The sequence below is a fragment of the Hyposmocoma kahamanoa genome, unplaced genomic scaffold (assembly GCF_003589595.1).
Source record: "Hyposmocoma kahamanoa isolate Upper Pololo Valley unplaced genomic scaffold, ASM358959v1 95, whole genome shotgun sequence".
NCBI classification, from domain to species: Eukaryota; Metazoa; Arthropoda; class Insecta; order Lepidoptera; family Cosmopterigidae; genus Hyposmocoma; species Hyposmocoma kahamanoa.
The window spans coordinates 8,444,520-8,460,650 of NW_020654972.1; the positions used below are offsets into that span (position 1 = coordinate 8,444,520).

Consider the following 16,131-nt stretch of genomic DNA (forward strand, 5'->3'; position numbering starts at 1 on the left):
TACATTCCGTTCGTTCGTCAAAGTTTTACGCAGATGTACAAAAAAACAGCATGCTCAGCTTTATGCATGAAATTCAACTCAATGCCTTATCAAAATAAAATCTAATGTATTCAGTTCAGAATTTGAAATTTTCATAGAAAAATTTGTTGGTAATATTAATTTATATAATGCAATGGTAATGTGTTCGATAAGTGTATAAAACATTGAACGTGATTGAACATGTAACTTATAGGTATCTTGTGGATAGTTTAATATGTTAAATGTAACAAATCTTAATAATAATAAGTTAGATTACAGCAGATAAAAAGATTAGACGTACAATTTAGTTCAACAAAATATTTAAAAAATATTTTAAGAAGTTTAAAAGATTTTACTTACTTACTGATAGATAAATAATAAAGATAATAACTGAAAAAGATCAATTTGAGTTACTCCGCCAGATTAATTACTAAGTCAATGACTAAAAAGCAATTATGTAGTAGCATAGTAAATTGCCATAAAAAACAATAGCTACGAACAAGCTACGGCCTACGCCGTAGCAAATGTGTCTACGCATGATGCAGTTAGATCAAAACAAGGTCAATGGCCTTGATTACCGTTTCTTACTGTTATACGAGAGTCTGTGAATACTGTTAGAATGAACACATAAAATAATATTGTCTTATTTTAACAAGATCATCTTTATTTGGTTTTTATTGTAGTAGAATCGAATTGTCCAGAATAAATTGATCCCGTGACGTGGCGACTGTTGTGATGGCGTGCGGAGCATAAGATTCCTTCTTATCATATTTCATTGTAATTTACATAAAAAAAACTTCATGTGCGTTGCATAACTTAATGCATGATGGTTTGAAATAAAAAGCCGATTGTCCGTAAGTTAACTAGAAAATATTGCTATTTAGCGACAAAAGAATCTTTATTTATGTTTCGTGTACATTGTACAATGGTTCTTTATACTACTTGTTTCTTTACACACATGTCTTTATTAAAAATACATTGTAGTGTAAGAATAATACAGATCAACACTCTGAAAGACTTACACACAGAACACAGCATTATGCTTTGATATAATTACGTGGAGGTTTTTCTTTTAAAGTAACCTATCACTTTGTAAAAAGCAGCCAATAGTTTCTTATTCAAATGATAACTAACAAACTAAATACTATTATGTAGCTAAACCTACAGTGTTAGTTCTAATAACAAGGTCCAATAACATTAATCGGGAATGTCTTTAAATTCACACAATTTTCACAATGGAAACTACTCAAATCGCCTAAAAAAAGTATGCTATACTACCCTCTCGATAACAAAAAGTTACGAATATCGAAAAGTGACTTTTGGTAAAGAGACAAATAAAAAAAACATGCAACATAAAAGAAATATATTTTTCTGATGCCATGTAAGTTATTTTTATCTATTTTACCAGTTTTCCATGAACGTTTTGTATAGAACAGCTGATTTTGTTTCCGTAATTTGAGAGGCTTCGACTTTAGGAAAATTTGTTTGGTTTCACTTACCATAATTAATTTTATTTAATGTTATAATTTTGTTAAAAAAGTTTATAGACATATTTTATTTACAATTTCCTATGGTCAGCTTTTTTAATGGGTTATCAGTAGAATGTCAAAGACTTACCTTGAAATTCTGGTGTGCCGCTTGCTCCTCAGCCTCATACTTGTGTTTGATATTGTCGATTCTCATCTGCTTTAGCACTCCTGCCACTTCGATTCTGCAAAAAGATTTCGTCGTTTATTAAAAAAATTATAAGCGAAAATACCTTAGGTAAAGACTGGGAAGTCCATTGAAGACCTTTGCATGTGTTATGGAATTACAAAGAACTAATTCCTTCCAACACCAACATGTTGTAAATAGTAGTAGCAGCAGAGCTCCTTGTGAAAGAATTCGTCCAAGAAAGTACTGTTATATTTATACCTAATTCTGCCATTAAGCAATAATGTACGCATTACTGAGTTTTCGTTTTGAAGGGCCAAGGCGTTGGTGAAACTACAGGCAGATAGGACTTGTCACCTTTATGTCTCAGAGTTAAGGGCGCACTTTGCGATTTAGGGACGGCGTGTCGGTACTACCAACCGCACGACTGGTTCGTCCCGTCATAAGATATCTTAAAAATGTCAGTTCTAATATCACTATTTCAGAATTAACAAGTAAACTTTACTTTTCCTTTAAAATATATAATAGTAAAGGTTTTTTCATTCCTCACCTTATTCTCATATTGTCCTGTAGTCTCCGCAATGGACCAAGATACTCCTGTGATCTTCCACCCCTAACTTCAGCGAGTTGGTGCTCTACATGCTTCACACGCTCATTGTATAGCTGTTCTCTTAATGCCGTAAATTGACGCTCTAGGTTGGCTGGAATAAAAAAAATAGAAAATTATTATTATTATGGGTGGCTTCATTTCGGGCCTATGCTTTCCTTCTTCACTGTGACCAGCAACTGATCAAATTCTGATCATCACTAGTTCATTTCACCAGCTTCATTCCATTACCATCAGGCCAACAGCATTAAAGAACTGAAGGACTTTTCTGGCTCTGACAGTTTTTATGTCCTCTGTTAGAGGCATGCGCCTTCTCTGAATGGAACTTCCTATGCCCATCATGGGGCAGACTATTCAATGATAGCAGAACGTTTCTTATATCTGAGTTTTATCTGAGAAGACAAAATGTTATTAAATCTATCACGTAATTTTTTTATTGTATCAAGTGGTGGGGCAAACAAGTTGTGTGTTGGAGGTAAGCAACACGCTTACTCTTAACAGTTGCAATGCTACTCAGAACTTTCGATCGCAAAGACCCGAGCGGCACTGCCCCTGCGCCTGTCACCTTGAGACTTAAGGACAGCAAGTCCCATATGGTTGTAGTTTCACACTACTGCTTTTTGGCAGAAATAAGAATTGTATCAGGGCTTATCTCACAGAAAAATTTAAAGAGGCTGGTATCATGACTGGCATCACAGTACATTTAAGTAATTTCATTAAGAAAAAGATATCCATAATATTAACCTTAGAACTAAGCTCAAACTCAAGGTACCACAATTTTGTTTAATCAAAGTAAATAACTCTTTTATGGGGACCTGTATACGTTTTACAATAAGATAAGATTCCAGAGCATATATTAAGATTATCATCTCTTAAGTTTAAAGACTACATTAAAACATTTTAATTGAAAACTGTTTCGCCTTGTTGTGCCTTATCATCAACCCCGTAGCTCAATTCATAAGGTTTTCTACGTTCCACCTAGTTGTACTAACTATGGCCAGAACGAGATCGTTTCTCGCCTTACAACCACATACAATAAGTCTTATAGTGCCAATGACATTTTTTCGAATAGTAGGCATTCATTTAAGCAACAAACTAGAAGAGTAATTTGTCCACCATCAGGTTTTAGCTAATTTTTATTTTTATTACTACTAATTATACATATAATTAATATTGTTATTTTTATTTGAAATGGTGTTTGCTGTAATATTTTATGAATTTTTTAATTGTTCTTTTCAAACTTTAAATTTTATTTTATAAATAATTGTAGAGAAACTCACAATGTCGCATCATAATATTTCTAAGCTTTTGTGATATCCTCTAATTGGCATTATGCACTGCTCATGTAACATTATTTTTTAAGTTCTAAATGTATGCTGTTGGATGTCCTTTAATAAATAAATAAATAAAACTGATATTACAAAATTGAAGACGTGTTAAATAAAGATGTATGGAAAGACAACATGGCTCTAAATTCCACACAAATTTGATTCAAAGTGTATTCTACAGCAATTAAGTTTATTTGAAAAGAGCAATCTCTAGAAATTCTTGCTCAATCTTCTCAGGGGAGAAAAGTGACGTTTTCAAGTGTAAATTCATTTCACATATGGAATAAATTAGTATTTGACTTTGACTTCCATGGACGATCTCTTTCACAAAGTACGCTTTTGGTTTGGTTAGATTTATTGCTCCAAAACGTACTTGTTATAAAGCTACCAACTTATATTGAAACCATTTGATGATTGATGAGTGGTAGTAGCCCAATGGAAAAACAGTTGTTTACGAATTGACAGGTTGACATTTAAAATCCCTGTTGCGACTTGCAATGGTTTCCATTTTTTAATTACATACTTTGTGAATGTTAATTTGTGTCTTGTGTGTAGTTTTCAATATATTTGAATTTAAATTGTACTATTATTTATTAGTTTTGCTCTGGTATGTGTATTTCTTTATTCTTAATGGGTTCTTAACCATTACACGCTATGGCACAAGGTGCAGTATGTAGGTGAGGCATAGAAGCAATGTTGTACATTTTTGTCATGCAATAACAAAGAAGTTTTGATCACAGGACTCCCTATTGTCATTTTTCTTGCGCAAATCAATGAACATTACATGGCGCACAAAATTCTGTAAACAGAATCCTTTGGAAAATGTATATGCTATCTAGAACAGCACAAAATGTTTTCAAACAATAAATGCAACAAGTCCTTGCAAGAATTTAATAAAGTTACAACCCCAATACAACCTTGAAATATTTCTACAATAACCAATGTTTACAGAAAAACTTCAAAAACTCTTTGAAAGCAAACTTATGTCATAAATTTTGCCATCAAGGCTGTAGCAATAATGCGATTGTTTGTAAACATAACCTCAAAATGTACACAAACCTAAATTGTCCAAGCATTCATTCCGTCGGCGCTCGCATTCTCCCTCGTCCATCTCTGAGGAATCATCAGAATCTGGCTCATCAGCCTCCTCGGCGCTGGAGTCCCTATCTGGCCCCCTAGATGATCCCCCAGATCTTTCTGTGTCACCCCCCGACATGTCTCCGTCACCATCACTATCGCCTTCCACCTTCATTGACGGCATTTTCATAAAATTTTACAATGCTAGATAAATAAATGTGTAATAGAATTTGAAATTATAAGACCAAAGAAGAAAAACAAAACTTTCGCTCCGTTTTGAAAACCACAGACCAACAACTTTGAAAAATTTCAAGTGTCAGTAATGGCACGTCACCAACTTTTTTAAAATTTATTTCGTGACCTTGGATTCAAGTATTTCATTCGAAATATTAGAGATAATAAATATATGAAAATTATTATAAAACAGCAATTACTTTTTAAGTTAATTTAAGTATAAAGTGGATACAAAAAAATACTGACTAGTTACTGAATGGTTCAGTGTTGCCATGCATGTAAAAAATAAACATATCTTCACATTCTTAATTGTTAATATATTTATTGTAATTGATAATCTAATGCGAGTTTTATTGTTATTTGTTTAATTACATTTACACTCATTACACAATAATAAAACTTTTTTTAGCTTAAGTACCACGATACATTAGCGCCATCTAGTAATACTTGCCTGGAACTTGTCAATAATACTCGCCAATAGACCTTTGTACTTCGTATAGTAAAACTGAATCACTTTTTGTGTCAATTTGTTTTGCTCATTTAGGAAAAAATGTTTAGGGCAAAATCTTATATTTTGTGTTATTCAAACATTTTAGTAAAAAGGACATGCTGTCTTCCATGTATTCCAAGTTCCATTTTGTTTCTTAGGCACATGCACGAGGGAGAAATTTAACATCTGTCCATCAACTTCTACTTCTCGAAATACAGCAAATAGGAGAAATTTCGATTAAAGGTTCACCCAAAAATGAAGCAGTTTTAAATGTTACAAAATCAAAAGCCTAAAGTCGGATTTATTTTATTTATTTGTTGAGTGTTGGCTACAGAACCATCAGCTTAAAAAGGTAGCAATTATTAAGAAACTCAAAACGTAATATACTTAAACTAAAAATTAATTACGTAAGAATAACAACATCAAACAACTTTCAAACCTTTTTTTTTATATTGCCATGAAAGAGTATTACTACTTCTATGGCTTTGGGTAGCTTCGGGGACAAATTATGCCCTTATCACAGAACTACGCGAGCACGGACTTACAATTTATTTAAAGAAACTATCAAAACCTTCACCTTGTAGCGGAACTAGAAGTCTTATTGTCTTAAAAGAGGCGATTGTGGAAGGAAACGGAACTAGTTTTTAAAATGTTGCCAGTCAGGTATAGAAGCGTGATTTATACGCTTATTACACTACCCGTTTCAAAGGACCCTAACTCTAATTTGGAAGTGTAATAACAGTTCGTGTCCTTAATTTGGGCGACTTATTTATTTATAAGTTAATAAGCGTAGTTGCGTCGATTCGCTATTTTAAATACTTCGCAACGTTATAATGTGAGTGACTCAAAATAAAACTTTTCGGAATACTTAAAATAAGATTTGAATTAGTGACGTTTATGATAATGACCGTTTAGTCCTGGAAAAGAATGATAAAACTTTCATATAAAAATATAATTTATTGAAAATAACACAAATTGGCCGTTATAAAGTCATTGTCATTTGACCAAATAAGTTAAAGTAGCAGTAGAGCTCTTTGTGAAAGATTTCGACTACTGAAGTATTGCCTCCTTACTTATTTCTGCCACCAAGCAACAATGTTAGTATTGAGTAAGGGTGTTATGTACATATAGGTGAAATTACAGGCACATGGGACTTGTCAACTTAAGTCCCAGGGTGATAGGCGCAGTGGCAATATTCTTTAGACCTTTGCGATTTAAAGCTCCGAGTGGCACTGCAACTGCCATGGACAGGCGTGTCGCTTACCACTAGGCGCAAGATTTGTTCGTTCCGTCACTTGATATAATAAAAAAAATTCACCACCCTTTTCACCAGCTAAGATAGATGTTATGATGTTATCAAGATTAAGCCGTTTTAATTATAAAAGAGAGTACTCTAATAATAATATAAATGGCATTTGTAAAAATTTGAAAACGGCTTATTTGCTAATCCGTTACTCTTAGCCAAAGGTGGTGACGCGTTGTCTTTGCAGATACAGATTCAACATACACGCGGAAATGGAATTTCAAACATATGCAAGAGACTCATGTAGTGAGTCTGTGCTATATTTGAGCTCTAATGGTTTAGTTCCAAATTAACAACCTTATAAACATTAATTAATAATTATAAAAGTCTAAAATAGATCATAATAATAATCAAACGAGTGACTCAACCGCGGCGATCTTTTCCCAGAAACGGAAGGATTCATGTTGGCAACACAGGACCAAGTGGTTGAAATCAGAAATTACCAAAAAATACATTACAAAGACGCTGACTTTAGGCAAGTGTATAAAAATGCTATAGCTCCCCCGAAACCATCCAACACATTACAGGTGCATGTAAAGCAATAGTCTAGACAGACTATACACATAGACACGATCAAGTAGCCAGTATCATCCATCAAAAGATGCCGAACAGTAACAAGTTTTGGAAACCATAAAGCCTTATTATCAATACACACCTGAAACCGTACTTGAAAATGTTGCAGCCAAGTTATATTTTGATCGAGCCATTCTGACTGACCGAACCATACACTACGATAGACCAGACATCACGCTAGTAAACAAGATTGACAAAACCGAATTTTTAATAGACATTGCTGTACCAAACACCCACAACTTACAGTCTACAATATCAGAAAAACTCTCTAAATACACAGAATCAAAAGAGGAAATAACCAGAATATAGCATTTAAAGAATGTAGTAATAGTACCAATACTTATTTCAACCACAGGCGTCATTCCTAAACAGCTACAGAAGTCATTGCATTCCCTGAATCTCCCACCAAACATATACCACTTGTTACAGAAGGCAGCCATCCTTAATACATAATAGTCAGAAGGTTCTTGCAGATGAAAGAGGACGAAGTAGCCTTTTGTTACCCACCACCACCACCCCCAACATAGACATGCATTTGCTTGATTTCGGTCCGCAAGTGTGGTTCAAAGCAGCTAACGAGATGAGAAAAATAAAGATAATACTAATCATAATAACTCACACACTCGTAGCTGCGCACCAGGGAAACCCTGCCTCGCGGGTTCCACGGACACACACATAGACAACCACAAATTACACCCAAACTCACGAGAGAAATAAATTTAGGCCGTACACATATTTCTTCCGGCCTGGAAATCGAATCCAGGACTGCTGCGCAGTCCTCCAGCAATGTACCTGATCGTTCGACCACGGAGTCAGTTAATATTTGAAGTCGTTTTACGGTATAATTTTGTTGATTCTTTAATTGGATCACTTTCAATGTAGAGGTGCAACGTCATGTTTTACTTTCCAAGCTAAAATAAGCGAATTCCGCCACTACCATCCTTCAATCTCGAGAACCTCTCATACAGAACCAAGCTTTTCAATAATCGATTCAAAAAATGTTGGTCAAGAAATGAAAACAAAAATTATATCTGATATTAAATTTAATAGGTATTCTATTATTTACATTAAATTGTTCTCTATTAACATGTTATTTATAATATTTTATTATTCATTCAATTGTTAATAAATTATGTACACAACTATTTATAAATAAGATAATAATATCAATACTGTGAAGTCTCCACAAATCCACGTATCGTTGATCTCAAGCATGAATGATAAATTATAACTACAGAAATTATCAAGTAAACTGAGCATTTTTAATACAAACTTAAGTACTTTTCAAAGTCATACGTAATCTTGCCGTTAAATCATTCATGCACAAAATCAACATAATAATTAAAGTGCAACATATAAATTTGATAAAACAAGGTAGGTATACAAACGTTTAGCACCTGACAGGCTATTCTGACTATATACTCAAGTACATGAAAACTTACTCGACTAAAACTATAACACAAAAACACTATTAATCAATAAAAAATAGTGCTAAGTCCCACGACGAATTCTATCGATTTGCCCAAGTCGAATTTTATCAAATCGAAACGAACATTCTCTAGTGTCGATTATGTACCAGAATTTAATAATTTACCAAAAAAAGTCGATAGAATTTGAAGTAAAACTACTGTATGACACTTAAACCTCATCACTCTATATGTAGGGTAAAAATATAAATCCTACAACATACAAAATAAATCTAATATTGTGATTAAAATGAATGTCGACTATTCCGCGTAGCCTTTAGTATTTGGCACTAAATTATTTGGAATGCGCAACTCAATCTGACACACAAATAATAATAACGTGACAGGCATCCACATCAATTACCTGGTATCATACTAGGAAACTCCTTGTACTTATGAGTACCAGAGCAACAAAATGATTACCGGGTTACTGCCCAGTATACCCAGCCCAAAAAAAATTTAGAAAAATAGTATAAACAAACTAACTACAGATCGAATTCTAAGTCAAGATATAAATATAAATTACATTGAACCAACTAAAATTTCTTTTTATTGAAAGTGCTACATTTTCCCCGCACCTTATGTGTTTATTTCCCCACTTACTTTGTAACATTTATGGAATCTGGACATTTGGAATACGTTTTTACTTATATTGTATTATGTAGAATCATTACGTCAAGCGATGTAACCGTACGAATAACTCGACAACGTAAATCTCGATCAGTCTCAAAATTTTATTGGCTAGTGTACGCTGCGCTTCTGTGAAAGAATAGCTGCACTATGAAATTTAAGTTTATAATTGTCGAGTTATTATAATTATATTTTTATAGCAGAATTAAACGTAACACAGAAATCAGACTCAAGACTTTTACAAGCAAATATTTTTGTACCCAAATGTAGCATACATGGTGAAAAATGAATTTGATTTTGACCGAAAAATGTTTTTATATTTACTTGAAGTACGAAGGTAGACTATAAAAATCAGATATGTCATCGAACTGTGTAAAATTGATTATACGGATATAAAATATTGCTTTCCTACTCACTATCATACTTGTGTTTACAACTTGGTTTAGTTTTTATCATTTAACTTGCTACCTCCAAGTTTCATAAGAGACTCACGAGAAAACTACTGGAGAAAACTTTCGAAAATCCCTATCTTTTTTTACCTATAGTAAAATTTGGCAATATGAGAAATATTTTATTGTTTCACGTATTATTTTTTCTATTTAACTATCTATTTTAATTTGCAAACTATAAATTCCCTGGCTTCATTGCATGACAAATTAAGAAGTAGTCTATGATCTCCTAATAATGAGAATAGATTGATTTCTATAAAGATTAAAGAAATCAAAGATAACTTATGTAAATAGGAGAAAAGGAGTCATCTCCTTCTTAATTTGCCACGTAAGATTAATTTAACAGTAACTGTAAAAATTCAACGATTTATCAACACGTCTATTTTATAATTCATTATTATTTGGAAGGAGTTTCTCAATGTGCAATAAATACGAATTAAAAAATCCATTATGTACATACATAATTTTTAATACTAAGCTTAACCATTGAAGTTTTTAACATGGATACAAAAAATGGTTCTAAACAATGCCACAAGGGCGTGTAACAGCCTCTCAAAATTACGCTAAACAATTCCAGACACTTGTATTTGAGATTTTCCAAAAAATCACTCTCGAGTCAAATGAATCAACTTTTTATTTTATTTACAAAGTTAATTATAATAACAGTTTGTTGTCATTAAGCAGTCAATGTTTAAAAAAAATAATTTATAGCAAACGAAGTAAACTAAGTTTTAGTTCCAAATGTCTCTTATCATCTGTAAGATAAAAATGGGAGATTTAGTTTTTCTTCAAAGCTGTCAAATTAGTTGTCGCTCATAGAATACTTTTGGACAACATGTCCAACCACCATAACTCAATGTATAAGACGTTAAAAATAAACAGCTCTAAAATTTTAGTCAAATCTCTTGTTTTTTTTATTATTACAAGACTAAAGAGACACAAACTCGATTGTAGGTTGTTTTTCCATAACTCTTCAACGACGAATTTAAATTTGACAAATGGCTTAAAACAAAAAAGCTGTCGAAAGTGTTTACGTAATGTTTAAAAGGCAGTCACATTTCCCTTTTAAAATTAAACTCATCTATTCTACGTAGCAGGGACTAAAACCGAATAAGATTGTGATGTAACGTTCTCTCGTTCTACCACTCTACCTACATATCATAAGTATTCGCACCGCTGTTCGAATTTAAACTTAAATAAGCTCGAAATCTTGTCGCTGTGTAGAGCAACTCTTTATTTATTGCCTTTACATAGGGTGAAATTTTATTATAACATTCGAATTTAGCACATAAAAGCTCAATCTTATTAAGTTAAACTTCTGAAAGCGTAAGAACCTTACTTTTCACTGAAGAGTTTCGTTCAAAGTTGTTCGTTTTCAAGTTCACATTTTCAAGAAATAACAAATTTCACCCTGTATCAAATTGATCGGTTGCCTTGTTAACTAAATTCTGATGAGTGCCATAATGCTATGGACCAATTCCAGTAAAGGCGATGAAGTTGAACAGGCAAGTAGACTTTATTACCAATGGAAGATCTTCGATACTAAAACGATTTCTTTCGAGACAGCTTTATCTATATCGAGACAGGTATCGAATTCGACAATTTTTAAGAACAATACATGTTACCAGTTTACCGAAAGATCTTTTCTTTCTTGAGTTGCGAATAACTATTCAAGCCAAATTTGAATTTATAGTCACTTGGCTAAAACAGTACCCTCTAGAAATATTTAGAGATTTTTTTTCACATGGCAACAATTTCATAACTTTTAAATTTAGAATGTCAAATCCTTGTGTTACCATAATTCAGTCCTACTAAAACTCGCATCGATAATCTAAAATAGAAATCTCGAGTTTAGTTATCGATACGGTTAACGTTAAACATTACAAACATCTCTTTTCGATTTCATTAAATTTGTTGTTTCCTTCATTTAAAGGTTTTGGGAACACATATCTAAATTCTATATTTCCATCTACCGCTTCTCTACCCTCGTGTCTACGTTCTAACTTGAATCTTCTCGAAGTCCAGTTTTTGAGAAAGCCGAACAAATGTAAAACCATTTGTATTGCTACCTCGATAAGGAATATGAGCTTGAGCATACCGAACCCGAATGTAATGAGGTATCGTTTTGTCTCTTGAGGGTACGTCGGGACAAGAGGGGCTGCAGAAGCAGCGTAGTTCGCCTGGCGCTAGGTATGTTTCAGCCAATGCGCCGGGACCCACTGCGGCTCGCGTTCCAGACTGTTGATCTCGTTCAAGAGTTGTTGGTACGCGCGTTGCGTGTCGTTGTTGATGATGATCATGTCGAATAGGTGCCCCCAGCGGACCTCCATGTCTCTCGCCGTCGCGATTATTTCTTTTAATTCCTCTTCCTGTAATTAGAAGCGTTTACAATTTGACAAAAGAAAAACAATAAAATAATAAAATCGGTTATCTCAACATTATCCAAATAAGTAAATCGACGGCAGCAATGGATAACCGGTTACCTGCAAAATAACGATTTTACATTAGAGCGTTTTGAAAGTAAAAACTTGATATTTTCTGATGTAACAGACCAAATTCGTTTGAGTATTGTCAATCAATCAATCCGCCTATTGCAGTCCACTGCTGGACGTAAGCCTCCTCAAGGGTACGCCAAAGAGCCCAGTCACCCGTTTTCCGCATACAACCACTACTCGCGACCTTCTTCAGATCGTCGGTCCATCTTGCAGGCTTGCAGTCATACGTTACATTTGCCGAGACGTGGTCTTCACTCATATGTAATTTGAGCACTGAGGATTGCCTCAGTGCTCAAATTAAATATTGATAAAAAACTAATATCTAAGGGACATTCAGAATATATAAACTGGGTTGTTTGTAAAATACTTACAACCTCATAGAAAACAACTTTTTTTTTTGCATTTTTTTTGTAAATAACCCTGTATATCATTCTCTCAAGTTTTTGCTTTCATAGCGCTTTACTTTAAAATCGTGATTTTGCAGATAACCGCTTACTCTTTGCTGCCGCAGAAATATAAAATTGCATTAAGTAAAAAACGACAATGGTGAGAGATAAAAAGTTCTGCAGCTCAACAAAATGGTGGAGTGTTTAATAGCGCTGATGATATTCGTAACAGAATCCTCCTCGCCATATAAAAAAATCATAGACACCGCTTAGTATATATGTACATTTTTATGGATACTGCGTATTGCTACTTGCTGGCTATTTTTTATTTTATTTAGGATTAGCGCCATCTACCCATGTTAGCGTAAATTTTAAGCCATCTTAAATAATACGCATATTTGTTAAAAGTCCAGTAAATGGTAACCTATCACAAACTCGAATTTTTTTCATTACTCCGAAAAAACGAATTATACAGCGCCTATAGTTTCAATTAGTTTAAAATGTATTATAACTAGTGATGGGCAGCCGGAAACTTTCCTAAATTGGAAACTTTCCAGTCTGAATGTTTCTTGAAATATTTCGGAAACATTCTCAAAACGCGAAATGTATGGAAATTTACATATTTACTTTGCATTTTTACTATCGCATATTCAAGAAACATTTAAGAAAAGTTATAGTTCTATATCATGGTTTTAAAACCAAAATACTTTTTTTGAAGAAATCGGAATAAATAAGTAAATTTCCGTAACTTCTCTTAAATGTCTATAAATTGCATGGAAAGTTTCCTGGAAATTTCATACTCATCAAAAGAATGAATGAAATAAATATTCGTAATACACTTGGATTTTGCCACTTTTATACCGTATATGTATTAATAGTTAATATGTTGAAATTAGGGTATTAAATTTGCCACAGGAATCGTTTTCATGAACCTATTTAATTAAAAAATTTAAGAACGTTATTTGTTCTGATAATATATTGTTTGAGAGATTTAGAAATAATAGTAAAAATAATGGTGGAATAATTAAAAAATTACGCAAAATAGGCGCTTTGTCGTCGAGTTGCGGATACCAGCCCGTTGCACCAAGTACCAATGGTGGAATAATTTCTTTGGGCAACAAAATTGGGTCAGATGACCAACAAAATTTTGACCGTACCTTACAGATTAGTATTAAGTTTTATATTTTATTTTGATTCTAAAGTTTTTTAATCCCAGTATTTTTCATAATTAAGAACCAATCTGTGATTTTGTTATTTGTTCTTGAGGTACCTATTTTAATTATAATTGTTGATGTTTGAGCACTGAATAATTTTACTATAATATATGTTGATTATTTTATAAATTGTTATTGTTGATTATATTTTAAAACTTTATTGGTCTACAAAGTGCGACAAGCTTCTTACATACCTATTGTATAGCATTTTTTTTTATTATTCAATTTTTCAATTTCAATTATTTAATACAAAGTTTTAAATCACCTTTGTTATGCATTATTTTGATCCCCACATTAAAATTATATATAACAATATAAATAATGAAGATGTTCTGAAAAATTTCCAAAAAGTTTCTGAAATATTTCGTGGAAAGTTTCTATGAAATATAAGGAAATTTAAGAAATTTTGCAGTATTTTCATGAATATGGATTTCTGTGGTATTAATAAGAATTAAAATGTGTCAATCAACTTAACTTCAAAATATTTCTTCATATGAAAAAAAACGTTTTTGCACCAAAGTATTCAACTTTTTATGTAAATTTCGCATTTGCGAAACATGCTCGCAATGTTTCCGAGAATATTTCCATTTTCGGAAATATTCTCGGAAATTTACCAACCCTAATTATAACCAGTAATCGGAATACGCAGATTTTTTTCGATGAATAGAGTCAGAAAGTGGAGACTGCCTTACTACAATATTTTTTAAGTTCTGGATCTTTTCGGGTTTGGGGAAATCTATTCCTATATATTCCGGAAAAAATCCTATATATTCCAAAAAATTTATGTTGCAACAAATCGTCGGATAGTTAAGATAACTGTAGTCTACCTGCCTATCCCAAATAACGTCAATCTTTTATGTTAAGTACATAGAGATTTCCCCAATCCCGAAAAGATCCAGAACCTAAAAGATATTGTCGTAAGGCAGTCTCCATTTTCTGTCTATGTACCTCGAAGTTTAGGTAAAAAAACTCTACCTATTCCGATCACTGATTATAACATAATTCTAAATGTTTGCTTTTAGTTTATTAACAGGCACTTTTTATACGTAATTTGTGACGTGTGCCACGGCTCCATTCGTCTTTAACCTTTCATACAGTGAAGTTGTTATCACACAGCTTTGATCTTTTATTCTATATATTAGGCCCATTATGTTCCTGAAACAGTTGGGACTTTGACTTTTTTCAAAGTTACGATATGTAGTATGGAGATTAACCAGTCCTCTCTAGTTATTGATTCATGGTATTACTATAAGGATGTGGCAGACATCATTCGCGTCGCTTCGACTTAGAAGCCGCGATTTGTCATCGTTGTTACGTGAATATTACTATAGATATAAATCTTGTAACCTAAAACACACACTCATAGCCCCACAATAGGGAAACCCTGTGTCGGGCAACCTATCACAAACTCGAATTATTTTTTTTCCGAAAGAACGTTTCTTCGAATATTCATTACACTGAAAACCAAATTATAACGAAACCGTTGTTCTTTCAGGATATATTGGATGTTTATCGCAAAGACACGATTAGGTTCGGTTAGGTTAGGTTTAGGTTTAAAAGAAAAAAAAAGGTTTAAAAGAAAAAAACATTTTCCTCTCAAAAAAAAAGGTTTAAAAGAAAAAAACATTTTCCTCTCAAAAAAAAAGGTTTAAAAGAAAAAACATTTTCCTCTCAAAATTACTTTCGAGGTTATGAAAATTCGAGTAAACGTTATTTCTGGTTAATGTCATTTCGAACTACTGATAGGTAACCCCTGAGTCGTGGGTGGGTCATGGACACATCGATAGACACCCAAACTCACGACAGAAATAGATGTAGGCCATAAAAATATATCTCCCGGCGTGGCAGACAAGCATGGTAACCGTTCAGTCACTGAGGCTGTTTAAAGAATTTGAAATTTTAGATAAGATAATTATCTTTACATTCCATGAGTTTCATCTAAGGAAATGAACAAATGTTCACAAATCTGACTTACCTTAAAGGCTTCGGCGTTACGAATCTTCTTCTGTCTTAACTTTTCGAGACTAGGTGGCGCCACAAATACAGTGTAAGGCTTCAAGTCCGAGTTGCGAAGGATCTTGAGCGATTGCGGATGTAGGTTGAGTACGCAGATCTTGCCTGAGTTTACGACCTCACGGATTGCATCTAATGATGTACCTGTAAGTAACGTTAATTTTAGAAATCAGCACGTATGACGCCTGTGAGTTT

At 33.2% G+C, this 16,131-nt stretch overlaps 2 protein-coding genes across 6 annotated transcripts in view; both read right to left on the minus strand.

The window, feature by feature from the left end:
- LOC113238162 (breast cancer metastasis-suppressor 1-like protein) overlaps positions 1 to 4,867 on the minus strand; it is a 215,287-nt gene extending 210,420 nt beyond the window's left edge. Inside the window, exons 1-3 of the mRNA XM_026474918.1 lie at positions 4,666 to 4,867; positions 2,222 to 2,372; positions 1,636 to 1,729 (exon numbers count right to left, since the gene is read on the minus strand). Coding sequence (XP_026330703.1) covers positions 1,636 to 1,729; positions 2,222 to 2,372; positions 4,666 to 4,867 — 447 coding nt within the window. The remainder of the gene's footprint in view (positions 1 to 1,635; positions 1,730 to 2,221; positions 2,373 to 4,665) is intronic.
- Positions 4,868 to 9,321: 4,454 nt separating this feature from the next.
- Positions 9,322 to 16,131, minus strand: part of LOC113238278 (MAGUK p55 subfamily member 5) — a 197,199-nt gene continuing 190,389 nt past the window's right edge. For all 5 annotated transcript variants that reach the window (XM_026475109.1, XM_026475104.1, XM_026475107.1 and 2 more), the window contains 2 exons: positions 15,899 to 16,080; positions 9,322 to 12,197 (listed from right to left, as the gene is read on the minus strand). In XM_026475109.1, the coding sequence (XP_026330894.1) occupies positions 12,015 to 12,197; positions 15,899 to 16,080 (365 nt within the window). In that variant the 3' untranslated portion in view covers positions 9,322 to 12,014. The remainder of the gene's footprint in view (positions 12,198 to 15,898; positions 16,081 to 16,131) is intronic.